Consider the following 21,316-nt stretch of genomic DNA (forward strand, 5'->3'; position numbering starts at 1 on the left):
GGACGGCGACGGCGCAGGACAGCAGAGCGAGACCGAGCCTCCTCATGGAGCCTCTTCCTGCCGCGGACTCTGTTCGGTGTGTGAGCTGCTTCCCAGAGTCCTCCGCCGGGCTCACACCACCGCCTCATGTCTGCCTCCGCTGCTCGGAAAGACGGACCAATGGGAGGCGAGGAGCCCTGCCGCGGTGCACTCTGGGAGATGGTGTTGAACGCTCCCCTGTCAAACGAAACAGTATTGGCATGTTTATTTCACTGTAAATATATCAATTAATTAATATTAATATAATAAATATTTGTGATTATTTTTATGTATTTACTGTTATTGAGCAGTTGGGTGAGTTTTGTATAACAGGACACTTTATGGAACAATTTGTTGAATTATTGAATTATTATTATGTTTACTATTTCATTAACCTGAACTCCTTTCCTTCTATAAACAGAAGAAAACATGAAACCAAATCCAGCACAGAATCCACGACACAACACGTCCTGAGAGAAGATTTACCCGGCGCTAATCAAACGTGTCATAATGTGGTCTGAAAACAGAGAAAAAACAACAATTCAAGTGAAACATTTAACAACCGGTATTTAACTATTTCAGAGCATTTGCGGCGTGCAGCCGCGGCATCGTGTTGTTTTAGTGAGTACATTCAGATCGTGTTGTTTTAGTGAGTACATTCAGTCTGCAGACTGTCGTGGCGCTCCAGTCCTCGCTGTGAGCTGATCATACATTTAAATAATCGTTTCTCTGTAACCCGTCGGCGTCTCGGAGCTTTGAGATGAGAACAGAACAAAACAGAGGCTGCTCATAAATCTTTGAGTCTGTTGTGCACGCAGACGTGATGTTTGAGGAGGATTTCTTCTGACGCTGAGCAGCTGGAGAGGAGGAAGCTCTCGTCTGCTGCCACGCTGCGTCTGTGTTCGTTTTAAAGGATTTTCAAACATAAGCTGGAGAACCCTCAGAGGTAATCATGCAGGAGGTGAAATGAGGAGAGAACGAGGAGGTGTGCAGGTTTGAAGGAGATCGGGGAGGACGCTCCTGATGTAGAGAGGGGGGAGCAATGTTTTCTGGACTGCAGTACCCATTTCAAACTCTAGGCGTGGGAGTTACATACTGCTCCTTAAAGGACTGAAACACATTGGAGTGAAAGAGGATGATACAGTGTTTGTTCAGCTCTCATTAGAAAGTCTTCTTATCTTTGTTTGAAGAACACTTTGGGGGATCACAGGTGAGATCACCTGCTGCCCTGAGCATAATTACTTTGCTCTGCTTTTTTAAACGATTTTTGGAGTCACAAATTTAAGTCATTACAGTCATAGCATGAAATAAAACCTCCTCCATTCAGAGTGGATTTCTCTTTATTTGTGTTTCTCTCTCTCTGTTTTTACCTGTTCAGCTTGTGTGTGTGTGTGTGTGTGTGTGTCTGAGCTCCATTGCCTCGCAGCGCTTAAACACTCCCTCTCCTCTTCCTGCGCTCGCCCCCAGCTGGGAACATGAGCACACCACTTCTTATTCAGAACTCATTCATGAATTTATAATAGAACTTTTTGGAACATTTCTCCCCTCTGCAATACCTGCCTCTTTTTGATTTGATGTAAGTGGAGAGTCTGGGGAAAGAAAGTTCTGCATGTGAACTTCAGGAGGAAATGTTAACTTGTGTGAAACTCCCAAACATTCACATGATGATGAAGGTTTTCAGAGCCTGAAGTCTGAATGTAGATAATAATCCACGAGCCGTCCTCTCTCTGAGACACTCAGCTCTGTAATAAGTGATGACCACAAACCTGACATTACCTGACCTGTAGAGAGACAATCATCAGACCTGGAACCTTCTTTAACACAGCAGACATTTTCTGTCTCACTCAGGTTGGAGGTCAAACAGTCTGTAATGTTCCGGAGGGTTCTATCACAATCTGTCTGCACAGGACAGATTTCAGGATCAGACGTGTTCTGCTTTCTGTTTCTGTGACGATGACACACACACACACACACACACACACACACACACACACACACACACACACACACACACACACACACACACACACACACACACACACACACACACACACACACACACACACACACACACACACACACACACACACACACACTCTAAGACCCCCCCCTCCGTGGTCCCGCCCCCTGGTGTTGATCCGGTGTACAGCAGTGAGAGACGAGGCAGGAACATGTTTTTCTTTTCCTTTAATTCATTTGATCCATTAAAGGATTTACAAAGCCGACTATTTAAATGCTGTTTGTCTTAAACCAAAACGATGAAACCATCATGAACACAGCTGCACATAGCCCCACCCCCGCAGCACGCCGCGTGCACGGTAGCACCCAGAGAGTGGGTGAAGAGGCAACATTTCACATCAGAAGAGTTCAGAAAGAAATCCATGCAATATTCAGCCGTCACACTTCCTGTTTCACATTTTGGCACCGTCCTTCAGATGAGGTCCGAGGGAGCGCCGTGAGGTCGCTTGCAGGTCGTTTGGCGAGGAAATAAGGATGTTACATTTCCTGAAATAAAAAAACTGGATCCCAACAGTTTGGTCACTTGAGCCCCTTTCACACACGCTCCTGAAGATTTCACAACATTTACCCAGATGTGACTTCCTGTCCGCGTCCTGCTGACAACAAGACGCCAGAGGAGACGAGTGTAAAACGACCTCGATGATGGCAGAGTGAAACCTGCAGGATGTTTGAGCTCGTTCAGCAGCTGCTTCATCCTCTCTGCAGAGCTCCCCCTGCTGTCAGACGGGAGAACTGCGGCTGTGAGGAAGACGTCTGAAACGTCCAGGAGGGCGTGTGTGAACGAGGCGACGCTTCATGTAAACCTTCACTTTGTTTTGAAAAAGACTCCCATGAGATCAAGAACATCGTGACTTAGAAATGTTGGACTGAAATATCTTACAAGCGGTCAGCGCTGCACGCCACGGAGCGGTCAGCGCTGCACGCCACGGAGCGGTCAGCGCTGCACGCCACGGAGCGGTCAGCGCTGCACGCCACGGAGCGGTCAGCGCTGCACGCCACGGAGCGGTCAGCGCTGCACGCCACGGAGCGGTCAGCGCTGCACGCCACGGAGCGGTCAGCGCTGCACGCCACGGAGCGGTCAGCGCTGCACGCCACGGAGCGGTCAGCGCTGTGCATCAAACACTACTCATAAAGACGATATTCAGAACGATCAGAACAATTCATCGTAAAAATCATCAGACGCTATTCAACTACCATGAAGAGGAAACGTTTCCTCCAAACGAACACAACGAGAGGCGAGGCTGCGAGGCGACGGTGTGACATCACACTGCTCCCACAGAAGTTGGCACGGTAACATACTGTACACTGTAAACGGGGGGGGGGGGGGGGGGCTGTCCAAAAGGAGAAACATGCAGGCCTCTGCTTTGGCTTTAAGGTCAAAGGCCACACCATTCACTGCCCGCAAAACTAACGAGTGGCGCCCGCACGGCGTCCAAGGCCGCAGGAGGAAAGAGTCTGAGATTTTAAATAAACGAGGAGAGAAGGCGCTCTGCAGAGGAGAAAGGACGTCTCCTCACTAAACTTTAACTCTTTAAATGAAGCTTTGCTTTATGTGCAGGCTCCGCCTCCTTATCAGGCGTGCTGTTTGCACAAAGGGAAATCATTAAAATGTGAGCTCCTCTTGTCTGGTCAGAGTCGGCACTGCAGCACTAAACGGAGCTGAGCTTTCAGTCAGCTGTTCACTGGAAGAATAAGACAAAATCAAAGTTGTAAAAGGTCAAAGGGCGAGTTTGTGTTTCCTGAGGCGTGTTAAGATCTAGCACAGAAAAGAAGAATCTGTCGTCTCATGAAGCTGTTCTCTAAAAACGAAGCAATAACAAACCTATTTAACAAGACATGACACGCTCACTCTGGGTTGTCAGTTTGGTAGCCGACTCCCCCCAAAACAAACCGTCAGCCACGGGGCAGACCGGGCGACAGAGAGTCCGCCTGGCCAAACTCAACGCCTACGGCCAGTCGCTTCAGGTGAAGACAGGTAAACGCCATGCTGTGCGGGCAGCTCATCAGAGGATGCTGCAGAAGAACTTCTTCTCCCTGAACGGGTTCTCGGAGGCGGGGACGGGCATGATAAGTGGGTCATCCCGTATATGGGCGTCACAGTACGCCATCAGGTCTGCGGCGGCTTTGGAAACCTGAAACACAGAAGAAGAGACGATCAGAGACGAGAGAGACAGCTAGGTGTTTGTTCTGCCCTCTGAGTCTGCCTTCTCATCGTAAACAATAGGACATGGAGCAAGAAAGACCGAGACCACCCAAGCCCTTCCAGAGAGGGGGCGTGGTCAGACACAGCTCATTTACATATTTAAAGGTACAGACACAGAAACAGCCTGTTCTGAGCAGGGCTGAAATAGAGGGGTTTATAGACATGATCAAATACAGGATCAGAGTGGATTTAGAACAAGAAACTTCACACACATGTTTTGAGGAGCTCTGAGACTTATTTAACCTGAAGAAGAGGAGGAGGATATGAGACCTTTAAGGGCTTTTTAATGTATTTGTTTTCAGCAACAACTTGTTGGTTTGTGCCATTACATGGATCAACCATTTTGGCACCACACCTTTACAACAGGAGGAGAAAATATGGAGATGATTGACAGGTGTGAAGGGCGGGACCTTGACCCGAAGCAGGACATGAACAAACATTCGTCCTGCCTCAAGGAGAAAAAGTTTCACTGCAGATTTTCAGAGTCAGACAGTCGCTATAAATTTTATAACAGATACAGACTGCAAGTGGAAGTGGGTCAGAGCAGGAGGAAAGAGGAGGAGGAGAGAGGAGGAGAGGAGAGAGGAGGAGGAGAGAGGAGAGAGGAGGAGAGAGGAGAGAGGAGAGAGGAGGAGAGAGGAGGAGAGAGGAGAGAGGAGGAGAGGAGAGGAGAGAGGAGGAGAGAGGAGAGAGGAGAGAGGAGAGAGGAGGAGAGAGGAGAGAGGAGAGAGGTTTGGTTTTCAAAATACCTTTTATTTTACCACTACCTGGAGAAAATTATAACACTGTCACATCATCACTCAGATCAAGAGAAGGAAATAAATAAATAAATAAAAAATAAAACAAGTGCAACAAAAATCACAACATCAACAAAAACAACATTTACTGCATCAAAAATGAATAATCAGCTCTCCATCCCCACCCACAGAGCACAAAGCTTCTTCCACAGCCCATACACTATTAAAGTCTTGCACATTGTCCATCATTTGATAATAGGCAAATTCTACCTTCAGTCTGGCCTTCAAAAGTCCCTCCAGAACCAGCACCGGTTCCACACAGCCAGTACCCTGAGCTCGGTTCTTGCGTGTAAGCCAAATGGCCAACTTAGCCGAGCCAGATAAAAAGTTCATCAGTGTATGTACAGTCTTTTTCTTTGCAGAATACTTTGGCCCAAAAACAAACAATGCATAAGAGAAATCCTCCCCGAGAGCTTCAAACAAGCTTTTCATAAGGACAAACAAGAGTGAGAGCCTGGGACACTCAACAAACAGATGAGACAAAGTTTCAGTTAGTGAACAAAACAAACACTCCTCTCCCACCCCTGGATCAATGTGCGCTCTGTATCTGTTTGTGGCTATAACCCCATGCACAACTCTCCACTGGAGATCTGCTGTTCTCTTCTCAACAGGCAGCTTGTACAGGGACCGCCAGCTGCCTTTCGGGGAAACCTCCGGGCCAAAAAACTCGATCCACCTCGACTCTTTCACTCCCGACAGACCACGAAGATGTAGGACCTTAACACAGGACTGATAGAGTGCCTTTTTCCCTGCATCCTGGAACTTTCCCAGAACAGGAGTACTAAAGGACAGCAGTCCACCTCCTCTTTCCTGCCACTCCCCGACATCTGGGGTAACAGACAAAGATGGGAAGCTGTATTCGCCCTCTTCACTCCACTGCTCACACAGATTCTCAATGTTTAGAAATGTCACAAGTTTTACTGGAAGTGCAGCAAAGACTTCCTCCACCACTCTTTCAACCACCCGGCTGGAGGTGATATTGGTCCTTTCTTTGAGGGCGTCCAGGGTCAGTCTTACCAGGTGACCCAGTTTTGTGCAGCCTGCCTCTCTGAAACTGGCCCGGAGACTGGCTGACTGCAAAGTTGGAGTCCTTATGAAATCATTAAAAAATAACGGTTCCTCAAAGATCCACATTCCCAGACTCTCAGTTTTTTCCCTTTTGAATGTGTACATTTTCCATGCCTGCATTACAGACATATAAAAGGATGTTAATCCAGTGAGATCCACCTCCTCAAGCTTTAACAGAAAGAGCTGCTTAGTGTACCCCAGCCGTCCAGCTCTCCTCAGCAGCAGTCGAGCGATGTCCATCCAGCTGGGACCACAAGTGAAAAGGAGTCTCTGTGCAGTCTGGAGTCTGAATGAGGCAATTTTTGACTGAATGTCTATAAGTCCATGTCCCCCTTCAGCCACCGGCAGGTAGAGGACTGCCGCCTGGACCCAGTGTTTGCCTGACCAGAAGAAGTCCAGGATGGCCCTTTGAATGTCCTCCACCAGCCCTCTTGGAGGTGTCAAAGCCACAAGTCTGTGCCAGAGAGTCGAGGCAACCAAGTTATTGACCACCAGAACTCTTCCCCTATACGACAACTGGGGTAGCAACCATTTCCATTTAGACAACCGAGCGCACACTTTCTCCCTAACTCCCTCCCAGTTTTTACTTTTAAAGCCCTCAGTACCCAAATAAACCCCCAACACCTTCAACCCCTCCCTCCCCCACTCAAGTCCACCCGGCAGACTGGGCACTGCCTGGTCCCTCCACTCTCCCACCAGTAAGGCACCACTTTTTTCCCAGTTCACCCGTGCAGCTGTTGCCCTTTCATACAGGGACAGGGTGTCCCGCAGACACCGAACGTCCCCCTGATTGGAGATGAAGATGTTTACATCATCAGCATAGGCAGAAATTGTAGGGGGACATTCAATGCTACAGGCCGCGGGCAAAGAAAGCCCGCTGAGCCGGTCCCTCAACCTGCACAGCAAGGGCTCAATAGCCAAGCTGTACAGCTGGCCGGAGATGGGACAACCTTGTCTGATCCCTCGCCGTACAGGGATTGGCCGACTCAACCCCGCCCCCATCTTCACCAAACACTGTGCATCCTGATACAACAAACCAACTAATGACACAAAACCATCCCCAAAACCAAAAGACCTCAGTGCAGAAAACAAATACGAGTGATCCACCCTGTCAAACGCCTTCTCTTGATCCAGAGACACAATGCCAACATTTAGATTATAGATTTTACACACATCAGTGACATCTCTGATAAGAAAAATATTATCCATGATTGTCCGGTCTGGAACACAGTAACTCTGGTCTTTATGGACCACACTTCCCAGAACGTCCTTTAGTCTGTTCGATAAAGCTCTGGAGAGGATCTTGTAGTCCGCACAAAGCAAAGCAACCGGCCTCCAGTTTTTTAACAATGCCAGGTCACCTTTCTTGGGGAGCAAGGAAAGAACTGCTCTCTTACAAGAACCAGGAAGAGACCCGGTCCTGCAACACTCCATTAAAACACTATGCAGGTCAGACCCAAGGATATTCCAGAACCTCTTAAAAAAGTCTGTGGACAACCCATCTATTCCAGGTGCTCTTCCTGTTGCCATCTGAGTGACAGCAGCAGTGAGCTCCTCCAGAGACAGCTCCCCTTCCAGAAGAGACCTCTCCTCCACACTGAGCTGAGGGAGACCCTCCAGGAGCTCCCTGCGACACTCCTGGCTGCAACTCTCTGCTCCAAACAGATCCTCATAGAACTGCATGGCGTGACTGCTCATTTCCTTTGGATCAGCTGTTATTCGACCTCCTGGCAGTTTCAGACAAGTCAGCAGCTTTTTTTGAGCCACAGATCTCTCAAGATTGAAAAAGAAAGACGTTGGGGCATCCATGTCTTTGAGTTGAAGGAAACGACTCCGCACAAGAGCTCCCTTCACCCTCTCCTGCAGGAAAGAGCTCAACTCCATACGTTTCTCCTTCAGCAGGGTACCAGTGGTGGGATCCACACTCCCATTTAACCCCTCCTCAAGGTTCTTAATGTTGTCCTCAAGATTTTTAATGACTGTTTTTAATCTAGCAGAAGAGTGTGACGTGTACTGCTGACAAAAAACACAAATCTGAGCTTTACCAACCTCCCACCAAAGCTTCAAAGAATCAAACTCAACTTTTCTTAATTGCCACTGATCCCAAAAACACCCAAAGTTTTTACAGAAAACATTGTCCAGTAGAAGCTTGTTATTAAAATGCCAGAAGGACTTAGCCCTTTCACCTGGTGAAATAATCAGCTCCACACTAACAAAATGGTGATCAGTGAAGCCGACAGGCAGAATATTACAATGAATTAATCTGGGGTTGAGAGTTCTGGAGCTGTAAACCCTGTCCAGTCTAGCTGCACACACCCTGTTACTGTTAACCCTGACCCATGTATACTGTCTGGATTGTGGATGTTTCACTCTAAATGTGTCCAACAAATCCAGGTGAGAGATGACAGTGTTTAAAGTCTGGGATGAATGTGGATGTGGCTCCTCTCCTATTCTATCCATGGTGAAATCAAGTGTGCAGTTAAAATCACCACCAAGAATGATCTGATCCTGATTATAGATCAGTAACTCCTTTTGGAGGCGGGTATAGAAAGCTACCCTTTCAGCTCCATTATTTGGAGCATAAATATTAGTGAAGCAGAAAACAGTGTCCTCTATTTCTGCTCTTACAATTAAAAGCCTTCCCTTTACAATTTCAGCACAAGAGACGATCTTTACATTTGCAGATGCTCTAAACAAAATGGCTACTCCTGCACTAAAGTTGGTGCCATGGCTAAGGTAGTTAGAGCCCTCCCACCATAAACCCCAATCTGTCTCATCTGATGGTGTGGTATGAGTCTCTTGTAAAAACAAGATATCAATGTTTTTCTGAGTTGAGATCTCAGAGATAAGGCCCCTTTTCTGTCTGTCTCTCCCACCATTAATGTTAAGAGATCCTATCTTAAGACTCCTCATAGAAAGATCAGAGAGAAAAAACAGACAAGTAGACACAAACAGGGAACAGTAGAAGAAGAAAAACACCTTGTGATGCATGATCATTTCTTTGTCTTCTTCACACTCTTACGTCCAGCTTTCCTCAGTGCGGTGATGTGCTTTTTTAGACGGAAACGTTTTTTCGCATCCAGGAGGTCAAACCCAACCTGTCTTTTCAGTATGCTGACTGACTTTATGAACTTTTCAGTATCACTAAAGTAGTCACCTATTTTTACTGATTTGTTGTACGTTTCGTCCATAAATTGATTGATTGACTCTAAAGAATAAAGATCAGAGCCACTATTTGGCAAATCAGCAATGGATGCATTGTCTGACTCATAATCTTCATCCATGTCCTCTCCTTCACATGATGCCTGGCTACAACACACTGTCTTACCTTCCTTCAATGAAACATCTACAACTGCAGAACTTGTGGAATCTTCAGTTTTATCATTATCTACAGTCTGTGATTTTTCTGTAGCCTGAGAGCTGGTCGAAGCCACTTCTACCTCAGCCACGGCCTCAGCACAAGGCGCAGGCGCGGACGCGGCCTCCGCCCCGGGCACGGACGCGGACGCGGCCTCCGCCCCGGGCACGGACGCGGACGCAGCCCCCGCCCCGGGCACGGACGCGGACGCGGCCCCCGCCCCGGGCACGGACGCGGACGCGGCCCCCGCCGCATGCACCATACTAGCAGAGCTGCCCGCGTCAGCGGCAGCACTAGCCGCCTCCTGCTGTCTGTGCGGACACGCAAAACGTTTGTGTCCCACATCACCAACCCTCAAAACACTTCAGTTGTCCCGAGCTCGCATACACCATATAAGAAGCGTCACCGTGTTTCACTCTAAAGGAAACCTCCAGAGTCTGTGTGGGCGAATCCAAAAACATGAACATCTGACGCCGCAAAGATTGAACATGTTTCAGTTTGGGATCTTTACACCCTAGACTCACAGTTTTGAAACCACTCGCAAACTTCCCAAACCTGCGGAGTTCGTTCTCTAACAAGTCGTTAGAAATAAACGGCGGAACACCGGATACGGTGATCCGCGTAGAGGGAACCGACAACGGGGAAACCTGCACAAACAAATCCCTAATGAACACACCACTCTCAATCAGCTGATACACAAGAGGCTGACTCTTCAGAAAGACAACCACAGCCTTGTTCATTCGGGATGCATACAAAAGTTTATCATGGCCTACCTGTTCACCTGCAGCTAACAGAACCTCCTCCACGGTGACAGTACCGTTCGGAGGGACTATTCGAACTCCCTGTCGGAGAGTCGGAGGTGGCGTCTCAGCAGACGCCATTCCTCCCTCCAACCCCTCCAACGATCTGTCTTACACAGCCAACAACACTCAATATAAATATGAAAACAATCTGACCTGATCATGCACTTTGAAAAGAGTAGAAAGGATAGCAAACAATTCAATCTCCGCGCCACTCGCAACACCACCACTGTCACTCACACTCACCGGAAACGGAAACGGAGAGGAGAGGAGAGGAGAGGTTTTGGTTTTCAAAATACCTTTTATTTTACCACTACCAGGAGAAAATTATAACACTGTCACATCATCACTCAGATCAAGAGAAGGAAATAAATAAATAAATAAAAAATAAAACAAAACAAGTGCAACAAAAATCACAACATCAACAAAAACAACATTTACTGCATCAAAAATGAATAATCAGCTCTCCATCCCCACCCACAGAGCACAAAGCTTCTTCCACAACCCATACACTATTAAAGTCTTGCACATTGTCCATCATTTGATAATAGGCAAATTCTACCTTTAGTCTGGCCTTCAAAAGTCCCTCCAGAACCAGCACCGGTTCCACACAGCCAGTACCCTGAGCTCGGTTCTTGCGTGTAAGCCAAATGGCCAACTTAGCCGAGCCAGATAAAAAGTTCATCAGTGTATGTACAGTCTTTTTCTTTGCAGAATACTTTGGCCCAAAAACAAACAATGCATAAGAGAAATCCTCCCCGAGAGCTTCAAACAAGCTTTTCATAAGGACAAACAAGAGTGAGAGCCTGGGACACTCAACAAACAGATGAGACAAAGTTTCAGTTAGTGAACAAAACAAACACTCCTCTCCCACCCCTGGATCAATGTGCGCTCTGTATCTGTTCGTGGCTATAACCCCATGCACAACTCTCCACTGGAGATCTGCTGTTCTCTTCTCAACAGGCAGCTTGTACAGGGACCGCCAGCTGCCTTTCGGGGAAACCTCCGGGCCAAAAAACTCGATCCACCTCGACTCTTTCACTCCCGACAGACCACGAAGATGTAGGACCTTAACACAGGACTGATAGAGTGCCTTTTTCCCTGCATCCTGGAACTTTCCCAGAACAGGAGTACTAAAGGACAGCAGTCCACCTCCTCTTTCCTGCCACTCCCCGACATCTGGGGTAACAGACAAAGATGGGAAGCTGTATTCGCCCTCTTCACTCCACTGCTCACACAGATTCTCAATGTTTAGAAATGTCACAAGTTTTACTGGAAGTGCAGCAAAGACTTCCTCCACCACTCTTTCAACCACCCGGCTGGAGGTGATATTGGTCCTTTCTTTGAGGGCGTCCAGGGTCAGTCTTACCAGGTGACCCAGTTTTGTGCAGCCTGCCTCTCTGAAACTGGCCCGGAGACTGGCTGACTGCAAAGTTGGAGTCCTTATGAAATCATTAAAAAATAACGGTTCCTCAAAGATCCACATTCCCAGACTCTCAGTTTTTTCCCTTTTGAATGTGTACATTTTCCATGTCTGCATTACAGACATATAAAAGGATGTTAATCCAGTGAGATCCACCTCCTCAAGCTTTAACAGAAAGAGCTGCTTAGTGTACCCCAGCCGTCCAGCTCTCCTCAGCAGCAGTCGAGCGATGTCCATCCAGCTGGGACCACAAGTGAAAAGGAGTCTCTGTGCAGTCTGGAGTCTGAATGAGGCAATTTTTGACTGAATGTCTATAAGTCCATGTCCCCCTTCAGCCACCGGCAGGTAGAGGACTGCCGCCTGGACCCAGTGTTTGCCTGACCAGAAGAAGTCCAGGATGGCCCTTTGAATGTCCTCCACCAGCCCTCTTGGAGGTGTCAAAGCCACAAGTCTGTGCCAGAGAGTCGAGGCAACCAAGTTATTGACCACCAGAACTCTTCCCCTATACGACAACTGGGGTAGCAACCATTTCCATTTAGACAACCGAGCGCACACTTTCTCCCTAACTCCCTCCCAGTTTTTACTTTTAAAGCCCTCGGTACCCAAATAAACCCCCAACACCTTCAACCCCTCCCTCCCCCACTCAAGTCCACCAGGCAGACTGGGCACTGCCTGGTCCCTCCACTCTCCCACCAATAAAGCACCACTTTTTTCCCAGTTCACCCGTGCAGCTGTTGCCCTTTCATACAGGGACAGGGTGTCCCGCAGACACCGAACGTCCCCCTGATTGGAGATGAAGATGTTTACATCATCAGCATAGGCAGAAATTGTAGGGGGACATTCAATGCTACAGGCCGCGGGCAAAGAAAGCCCGCTGAGCCGGCCCCTCAACCTGCACAGCAAGGGCTCAATAGCCAAGCTGTACAGCTGGCCGGAGATGGGACAACCTTGTCTGATCCCTCGCCGTACAGGGATTGGCCGACTCAACCCCGCCCCCATCTTCACCAAACACTGTGCATCCTGATACAACAAACCAACTAATGACACAAAACCATCCCCAAAACCAAAAGACCTCAGTGCAGAAAACAAATACGAGTGATCCACCCTGTCAAACGCCTTCTCTTGATCCAGAGACACAATGCCAACATTTAGATTATAGATTTTACACACATCAATGACATCTCTGATAAGAAAAACATTATCCATGATTGTCCGGTCTGGAACACAGTAACTCTGGTCTTTATGGACCACACTTCCCAGAACGTCCTTTAGTCTGTTCGATAAAGCTCTGGAGAGGATCTTGTAGTCCGCACAAAGCAAAGCAACCGGCCTCCAGTTTTTTAACAATGCCAGGTCACCTTTCTTGGGGAGCAAGGAAAGAACTGCTCTCTTACAAGAACCAGGAAGAGACCCGGTCCTGCAACACTCCATTAAAACACTATGCAGGTCAGACCCAAGGATATTTCAGAACCTCTTAAAAAAGTCTGTGGACAACCCATCTATTCCAGGTGCTCTTCCTGTTGCCATCTGAGTGACAGCAGCAGTGAGCTCCTCCAGAGACAGCTCCCCTTCCAGAAGAGACCTCTCCTCCACACTGAGCTGAGGGAGACCCTCCAGGAGCTCCCTGCGACACTCCTGGCTGCAACTCTCTGCTCCAAACAGATCCTCATAGAACTGCATGGCATGACTGCTCATTTCCTTTGGATCAGCTGTTATTCGACCTCCTGGCAGTTTCAGACAAGTCAGCAGCTTTTTTTGAGCCACAGATCTCTCAAGACTGAAAAAGAAAGACGTTGGGGCATCCATGTCTTTGAGTTGAAGGAAACGACTCCGCACAAGAGCTCCCTTCACCCTCTCCTGCAGGAAAGAGCTCAACTCCATACGTTTCTCCTTCAGCAGAGTACCAGCGGTGGGATCCACACTCCCATTTAACCCCTCCTCAAGGTTCTTAATGTTGTCCTCAAGATTTTTAATGACTGTTTTTAATCTAGCAGAAGAGTGTGACGTGTACTGCTGACAAAAAACACGAATCTGAGCTTTACCAACCTCCCACCAAAGCTTCAAAGAATCAAACTCAACTTTTCTTAATTGCCACTGATCCCAAAAACACCCAAAGTTTTTACAGAAAACATTGTCCAGTAGAAGCTTGTTATTAAAATGCCAGAAGGACTTAGCCCTTTCACCTGGTGAAATAATCAGCTCCACACTAACAAAATGGTGATCAGTGAAGCCGACAGGCAGAATATTACAATGAATTAATCTGGGGTTGAGAGTTCTGGAGATGTAAACCCTGTCCAGTCTAGCTGCACACACCCTGTTACTGTTAACCCTGACCCATGTATACTGTCTGGATTGTGGATGTTTCACTCTAAATGTGTCCAACAAATCCAGGTGAGAGATGACAGTGTTTAAAGTCTGGGATGAATGTGGATGTGGCTCCTCTCCTATTCTATCCACGGTGAAATCAAGTGTGCAGTTAAAATCACCACCAAGAATGATCTGATCCTGATTATAGATCAGTAACTCCTTTTGGAGGCGGGTATAGAAAGCTACCCTTTCAGCTCCATTGTTTGGAGCATAAATATTAGTGAAGCAGAAAACAGTGTCCTCTATTTCTGCTCTTACAATTAAAAGCCTTCCCTTTACAATTTCAGCACAAGAGACGATCTTTACATTTGCAGATGCTCTAAACAAAATGGCTACTCCTGCACTAAGGTTGGTGCCATGGCTAAGGTAGTTAGAGCCCTCCCACCATAAACCCCAATCTGTCTCATCTGATGGTGTGGTATGAGTCTCTTGTAAAAACAAGATATCAATGTTTTTCTGAGTTGAGATCTCAGAGATAAGGCCCCTTTTCTGTCTGTCTCTCCCACCATTAATGTTAAGAGATCCTATCTTAAGACTCCTCATAGAAAGATCAGAGAGAAAGAACAGACAAGTAGACACAAACAGGGAACAGTAGAAGAAGAAAAACACCTTGTGATGCATGATCATTTCTTTGTCTTCTTCACACTCTTACGTCCAACTTTCCTCAGTGCGGTGATGTGCTTTTTAAGACGGAACCGTTTTTTCGCGTCCAGGAGGTCAAACCCAACCTGTCTTTTCAGTATGCTGACTGACTTTATGAACTTTTCAGTATCACTAAAGTAGTCACTTATTTTTACTGATTTGTTGTACGTTTCATCCATAAATTGATTGATTGACTCTAAAGAATAAAGACCAGAGCCACTATTTGGCAAATCAGCAATGGATGCATTGTCTGACTCATAATCTTCATCCATGTCCTCTCCTTCACATGATGCCTGGCTACAACACACTGTCTTACCTTCCTTCAATGAAACATCTACAACTGCAGAACTTGTGGAATCTTCAGTTTTATCATTATCTACAGTCTGTGATTTTTCTGTAGCCTGAGAGCTGGTCGAAGCCACCTCTACCTCAGCCACGGCCTCAGCACAAGGCGCAGGCGCGGACGCGGCCTCTGCCCCAGGCACGGACGCGGCCCCCGCCACATGCGCCACACTAACAGAGCTGCCCGCGTCAGCGGCAGTACTAGCCGCCTCCTGCTGTCTGTGCGGACACGTAAAACGTTTGTGTCCCACATCACCACACTCAAAACACTTCAGTTGTCCCGAGCTCGCATACACCATATAAGAAGCGTCACCGTGTTTCACTCTAAAGGAAACCTCCAGAGTCTGTGTGGGCGAATCCAAAAACATGAACACCTGACGCCGCAAAGATTGAACATGTTTCAGTTTGGGATCTTTACACCCTAGACTCACAGTTTTGAAACCACTCGCAAACTTCCCAAACCTGCGGAGTTCGTTCTCTAACAAGTCGTTAGAAATAAACGGCGGAACACCGGATACGGTGATCCGCGTAGAGGGAACCGACAACGGGGAAACCTGCACAAACAAATCCCTAATGAACACACCACTCTCAATCAGCTGATACACAAGAGGCTCACTCTTCAGAAAAACAACCACAGCCTTGTTCATTCGGGATGCATACAAAAGTTTATCATGGCCTACCTGTTCACCTGCAGCTAACAGAACCTCCTCCACAGTGACAGTACCGTTCGGAGGGACTATCCGAACTCCCTGTCGGAGAGTCGGAGGTGGCGTCTCAGCAGACGCCATTCCTCCCTCCAACCCCTCCAACGATCTGTCTTACACAGCCAACAACACTCAATACAAATATGAAAACAATCTGACCTGATCATGCACTTTGAAAACAGTAGAAAGGATAGCAAACAATTCAATCTCCGCGCCACTCGCAACACCACCACCGTCACTCACACTCACACTCACACTCACACTCACACTCACACTCACACTCACACTCACACGAAACGGAAACGGAAACGGAGAGGAGAGGAGAGGAGAGGAGAGGAGAGGAGAGGAGAGGAGAGGAGAGGAGGGTAGAGGAGGAGAGAGGAGAGAGGAGGAGAGAGGAGAGAGGAGGAGAGGAGAGGAGGAGAGAGAAGAGAGGAGAGAAGAGAGGAGGAGGAGAGAGGAGAGAGGAGAGAGGAGAGAAGAGAGGAGGAGGAGAGAGGAGAGAGGTTTTGGTTTTCAAAATACCTTTTATTTTACCACTACCTGGAGAAAATTATAACACTGTCACATCATCACTCAGATCAAGAGAAGGAAATAAATAAATAAATAAAAAATAAAACAAGTGCAACAAAAATCACAACATCAACAAAAACAACATTTACTGCATCAAAAATGAATAATCAGCTCTCCATCCCCACCCACAGAGCACAAAGCTTCTTCCACAGCCCATACACTATTAAAGTCTTGCACATTGTCCATCATTTGATAATAGGCAAATTCTACCTTCAGTCTGGCCTTCAAAAGTCCCTCCAGAACCAGCACCGGTTCCACACAGCCAGTACCCTGAGCTCGGTTCTTGCGTGTAAGCCAAATGGCCAACTTAGCCGAGCCAGATAAAAAGTTCATCAGTGTATGTACAGTCTTTTTCTTTGCAGAATACTTTGGCCCAAAAACAAACAATGCATAAGAGAAATCCTCCCCGAGAGCTTCAAACAAGCTTTTCATAAGGACAAACAAGAGTGAGAGCCTGGGACACTCAACAAACAGATGAGACAAAGTTTCAGTTAGTGAACAAAACAAACACTCCTCTCCCACCCCTGGATCAATGTGCGCTCTGTATCTGTTTGTGGCTATAACCCCATGCACAACTCTCCACTGGAGATCTGCTGTTCTCTTCTCAACAGGCAGCTTGTACAGGGACCGCCAGCTGCCTTTCGGGGAAACCTCCGGGCCAAAAAACTCGATCCACCTCGACTCTTTCACTCCCGACAGACCACGAAGATGTAGGACCTTAACACAGGACTGATAGAGTGCCTTTTTCCCTGCATCCTGGAACTTTCCCAGAACAGGAGTACTAAAGGACAGCAGTCCACCTCCTCTTTCCTGCCACTCCCCGACATCTGGGGTAACAGACAAAGATGGGAAGCTGTATTCGCCCTCTTCACTCCACTGCTCACACAGATTCTCAATGTTTAGAAATGTCACAAGTTTTACTGGAAGTGCAGCAAAGACTTCCTCCACCACTCTTTCAACCACCCGGCTGGAGGTGATATTGGTCCTTTCTTTGAGGGCGTCCAGGGTCAGTCTTACCAGGTGACCCAGTTTTGTGCAGCCTGCCTCTCTGAAACTGGCCCGGAGACTGGCTGACTGCAAAGTTGGAGTCCTTATGAAATCATTAAAAAATAACGGTTCCTCAAAGATCCACATTCCCAGACTCTCAGTTTTTTCCCTTTTGAATGTGTACATTTTCCATGCCTGCATTACAGACATATAAAAGGATGTTAATCCAGTGAGATCCACCTCCTCAAGCTTTAACAGAAAGAGCTGCTTAGTGTACCCCAGCCGTCCAGCTCTCCTCAGCAGCAGTCGAGCGATGTCCATCCAGCTGGGACCACAAGTGAAAAGGAGTCTCTGTGCAGTCTGGAGTCTGAATGAGGCAATTTTTGACTGAATGTCTATAAGTCCATGTCCCCCTTCAGCCACCGGCAGGTAGAGGACTGCCGCCTGGACCCAGTGTTTGCCTGACCAGAAGAAGTCCAGGATGGCCCTTTGAATGTCCTCCACCAGCCCTCTTGGAGGTGTCAAAGCCACAAGTCTGTGCCAGAGAGTCGAGGCAACCAAGTTATTGACCACCAGAACTCTTCCCCTATACGACAACTGGGGTAGCAACCATTTCCATTTAGACAACCGAGCGCACACTTTCTCCCTAACTCCCTCCCAGTTTTTACTTTTAAAGCCCTCGGTACCCAAATAAACCCCCAACACCTTCAACCCCTCCCTCCCCCACTCAAGTCCACCCGGCAGACTGGGCACTGCCTGGTCCCTCCACTCTCCCACCAGTAAGGCACCACTTTTTTCCCAGTTCACCCGTGCAGCTGTTGCCCTTTCATACAGGGACAGGGTGTCCCGCAGACACCGAACGTCCCCCTGATTGGAGATGAAGATGTTTACATCATCAGCATAGGCAGAAATTGTAGGGGGACATTCAATGCTACAGGCCGTGGGCAAAGAAAGCCCGCTGAGCCGGTCCCTCAACCTGCACAGCAAGGGCTCAATAGCCAAGCTGTACAGCTGGCCGGAGATGGGACAACCTTGTCTGATCCCTCGCCGTACAGGGATTGGCCGACTCAACCCCGCCCCCATCTTCACCAAACACTGTGCATCCTGATACAACAAACCAACTAATGACACAAAACCATCCCCAAAACCAAAAGACCTCAGTGCAGAAAACAAATACGAGTGATCCACCCTGTCAAACGCCTTCTCTTGATCCAGAGACACAATGCCAACATTTAGATTATAGATTTTACACACATCAATGACATCTCTGATAAGAAAAATATTATCCATGATTGTCCGGTCTGGAACACAGTAACTCTGGTCTTTATGGACCACACTTCCCAGAACGTCCTTTAGTCTGTTCGATAAAGCTCTGGAGAGGATCTTGTAGTCCGCACAAAGCAAAGCAACCGGCCTCCAGTTTTTTAACAATGCCAGGTCACCTTTCTTGGGGAGCAAGGAAAGAACTGCTCTCTTACAAGAACCAGGAAGAGACCCGGTCCTGCAACACTCCATTAAAACACTATGCAGGTCAGACCCAAGGATATTCCAGAACCTCTTAAAAAAGTCTGTGGACAACCCATCTATTCCAGGTGCTCTTCCTGTTGCCATCTGAGTGACAGCAGCAGTGAGCTCCTCCAGAGACAGCTCCCCTTCCAGAAGAGACCTCTCCTCCACACTGAGCTGAGGGAGACCCTCCAGGAGCTCCCTGCGACACTCCTGGCTGCAACTCTCTGCTCCAAACAGATCCTCATAGAACTGCATGGCGTGACTGCTCATTTCCTTTGGATCAGCTGTTATTCGACCTCCTGGCAGTTTCAGACAAGTCAGCAGCTTTTTTTGAGCCACAGATCTCTCAAGATTGAAAAAGAAAGACGTTGGGGCATCCATGTCTTTGAGTTGAAGGAAACGACTCCGCACAAGAGCTCCCTTCACCCTCTCCTGCAGGAAAGAGCTCAACTCCATACGTTTCTCCTTCAGCAGGGTACCAGCGGTGGGATCCACACTCCCATTTAACCCCTCCTCAAGGTTCTTAATGTTGTCCTCAAGATTTTTAATGACTGTTTTTAATCTAGCAGAAGAGTGTGACGTGTACTGCTGACAAAAAACACGAATCTGAGCTTTACCAACCTCCCACCAAAGCTTCAAAGAATCAAACTCAACTTTTCTTAATTGCCACTGATCCCAAAAACACCCAAAGTTTTTACAGAAAACATTGTCCAGTAGAAGCTTGTTATTAAAATGCCAGAAGGACTTAGCCCTTTCACCTGGTGAAATAATCAGCTCCACACTAACAAAATGGTGATCAGTGAAGCCGACAGGCAGAATATTACAATGAATTAATCTGGGGCTGAGAGTTCTGGAGATGTAAACCCTGTCCAGTCTAGCTGCACACACCCTGTTACTGTTCACCCTGACCCATGTATACTGTCTGGATTGTGGATGTTTCACTCTAAATGTGTCCAACAAATCCAGGTGAGAGATGACAGTGTTTAAAGTCTGGGATGAATGTGGATGTGGCTCCTCTCCAATTCTATCCACGGTGAAATCAAGTGTGCAGTTAAAATCACCACCAAGAATGATCTGATCCTGATTATAGATCAGTAACTCCTTTTGGAGGCGGGTATAGAAAGCTACCCTTTCAGCTCCATTATTTGGAGCATAAATATTAGTGAAGCAGAAAACAGTGTCCTCTATTTCTGCTCTTACAATTAAAAGCCTTCCCTTTACAATTTCAGCACAAGAGACGATCTTTACATTTGCAGATGCTCTAAACAAAATGGCTACTCCTGCACTAAAGTTGGTGCCATGGCTAAGGTAGTTAGAGCCCTCCCACCATAAACCCCAATCTGTCTCATCTGATGGTGTGGTATGAGTCTCTTGTAAAAACAAGATATCAATGTTTTTCTGAGTTGAGATCTCAGAGATAAGGCCCCTTTTCTGTCTGTCTCTCCCACCATTAATGTTAAGAGATCCTATCTTAAGACTCCTCATAGAAAGATCAGAGAGAAAGAACAGACAAGTAGACACAAACAGGGAGCAGTAGAAGAAGAAAAACACCTTGTGATGCATGATCATTTCTTTGTCTTCTTCACACTCTTACGTCCAACTTTCCTCAGTGCGGTGATGTGCTTTTTAAGACGGAACCGTTTTTTCGCGTCCAGGAGGTCAAACCCAACCTGTCTTTTCAGTATGCTGACTGACTTTATGAACTTTTCAGTATCACTAAAGTAGTCACTGATTTTTACTGATTTGTTGTACGTTTCATCCATAAATTGATTGATTGACTCTAAAGAATAAAGACCAGAGCCACTATTTGGCAAATCAGCAATGGATGCATTGTCTGACTCATAATCTTCATCCATGTCCTCTCCTTCACATGATGCCTGGCTACAACACACTGTCTTACCTTCCTTCAATGAAACATCTACAACTGCAGAACTTGTGGAATCTTCAGTTTTATCATTATCTACAGTCTGTGATTTTTCTGTAGCCTGAGAGCTGGTCGAAGCCACCTCTACCTCAGCCACGGCCTCAGCACAAGGCGCAGGCGCGGACGCGGCCTCTGCCGCAGGCACGGACGCGGACGCGGCCTCCGCCCCAGGCGCGGACGCGGACGCGGCCCCCGCCCCAGGCACGGGCACGAACGCGGCCCCCGTCCCAGGCACGGACGCGGACGCGGACGCGGCCCCCGCCCCAGGCACGGGCGCGGACGCGGCCTCCGCCCCAAGCGCGGACGCGGACGCGGCCTCCGCCCCAAGCGCGGACGCGGACGCGGCCTCCGCCCCAAGCGCGGACGCGGACGCGGCCCCCGCCACATGCGCCACACTAACAGAGCTGCCCGCGTCAGCGGCAGCACTAGCCGCCTCCCGCTGTCTGTGCGGACACGCAAAACGTTTGTGTCCCACATCACCACACTCAAAACACTTCAGTTGTCCCGAGCTCGCATACACCATATAAGAAGCGTCACCGTGTTTCACTCTAAAGGAAACCTCCAGAGTCTGTGTGGGCGAAT

General features: G+C 47.8%; 2 protein-coding genes across 4 annotated transcripts in view; both read right to left on the bottom strand.

Annotated features, from left to right (window-relative positions):
* b3galnt2 (beta-1,3-N-acetylgalactosaminyltransferase 2) overlaps nt 1-190 on the bottom strand; it is an 8,661-nt gene extending 8,471 nt beyond the window's left edge. Inside the window, exon 1 of one of the 2 annotated variants that reach the window (XM_065959208.1) lies at nt 1-190. This exon is cut by the window's left edge and continues 63 nt beyond it. In XM_065959208.1, the coding sequence (XP_065815280.1) occupies nt 1-46 (46 nt within the window). In that variant the 5' untranslated portion in view covers nt 47-190. The other variant, XM_020661087.3, reaches the window with a different exon arrangement.
* A 1,998-nt stretch (nt 191-2,188) lies between these two features.
* LOC114919291 (guanine nucleotide-binding protein G(I)/G(S)/G(O) subunit gamma-4) overlaps nt 2,189-21,316 on the bottom strand; it is a 40,264-nt gene continuing 21,136 nt past the window's right edge. For both annotated transcript variants that reach the window (XM_065959212.1, XM_065959213.1), the window contains exon 3: nt 2,189-4,169. In XM_065959212.1, the coding sequence (XP_065815284.1) occupies nt 4,041-4,169 (129 nt within the window). In that variant the 3' untranslated portion in view covers nt 2,189-4,040. The remainder of the gene's footprint in view (nt 4,170-21,316) is intronic.

Source organism: Labrus bergylta, chromosome 10 (genome assembly GCF_963930695.1).
Source record: "Labrus bergylta chromosome 10, fLabBer1.1, whole genome shotgun sequence".
NCBI lineage: Eukaryota > Metazoa > Chordata > Actinopteri > Labriformes > Labridae > Labrus > Labrus bergylta.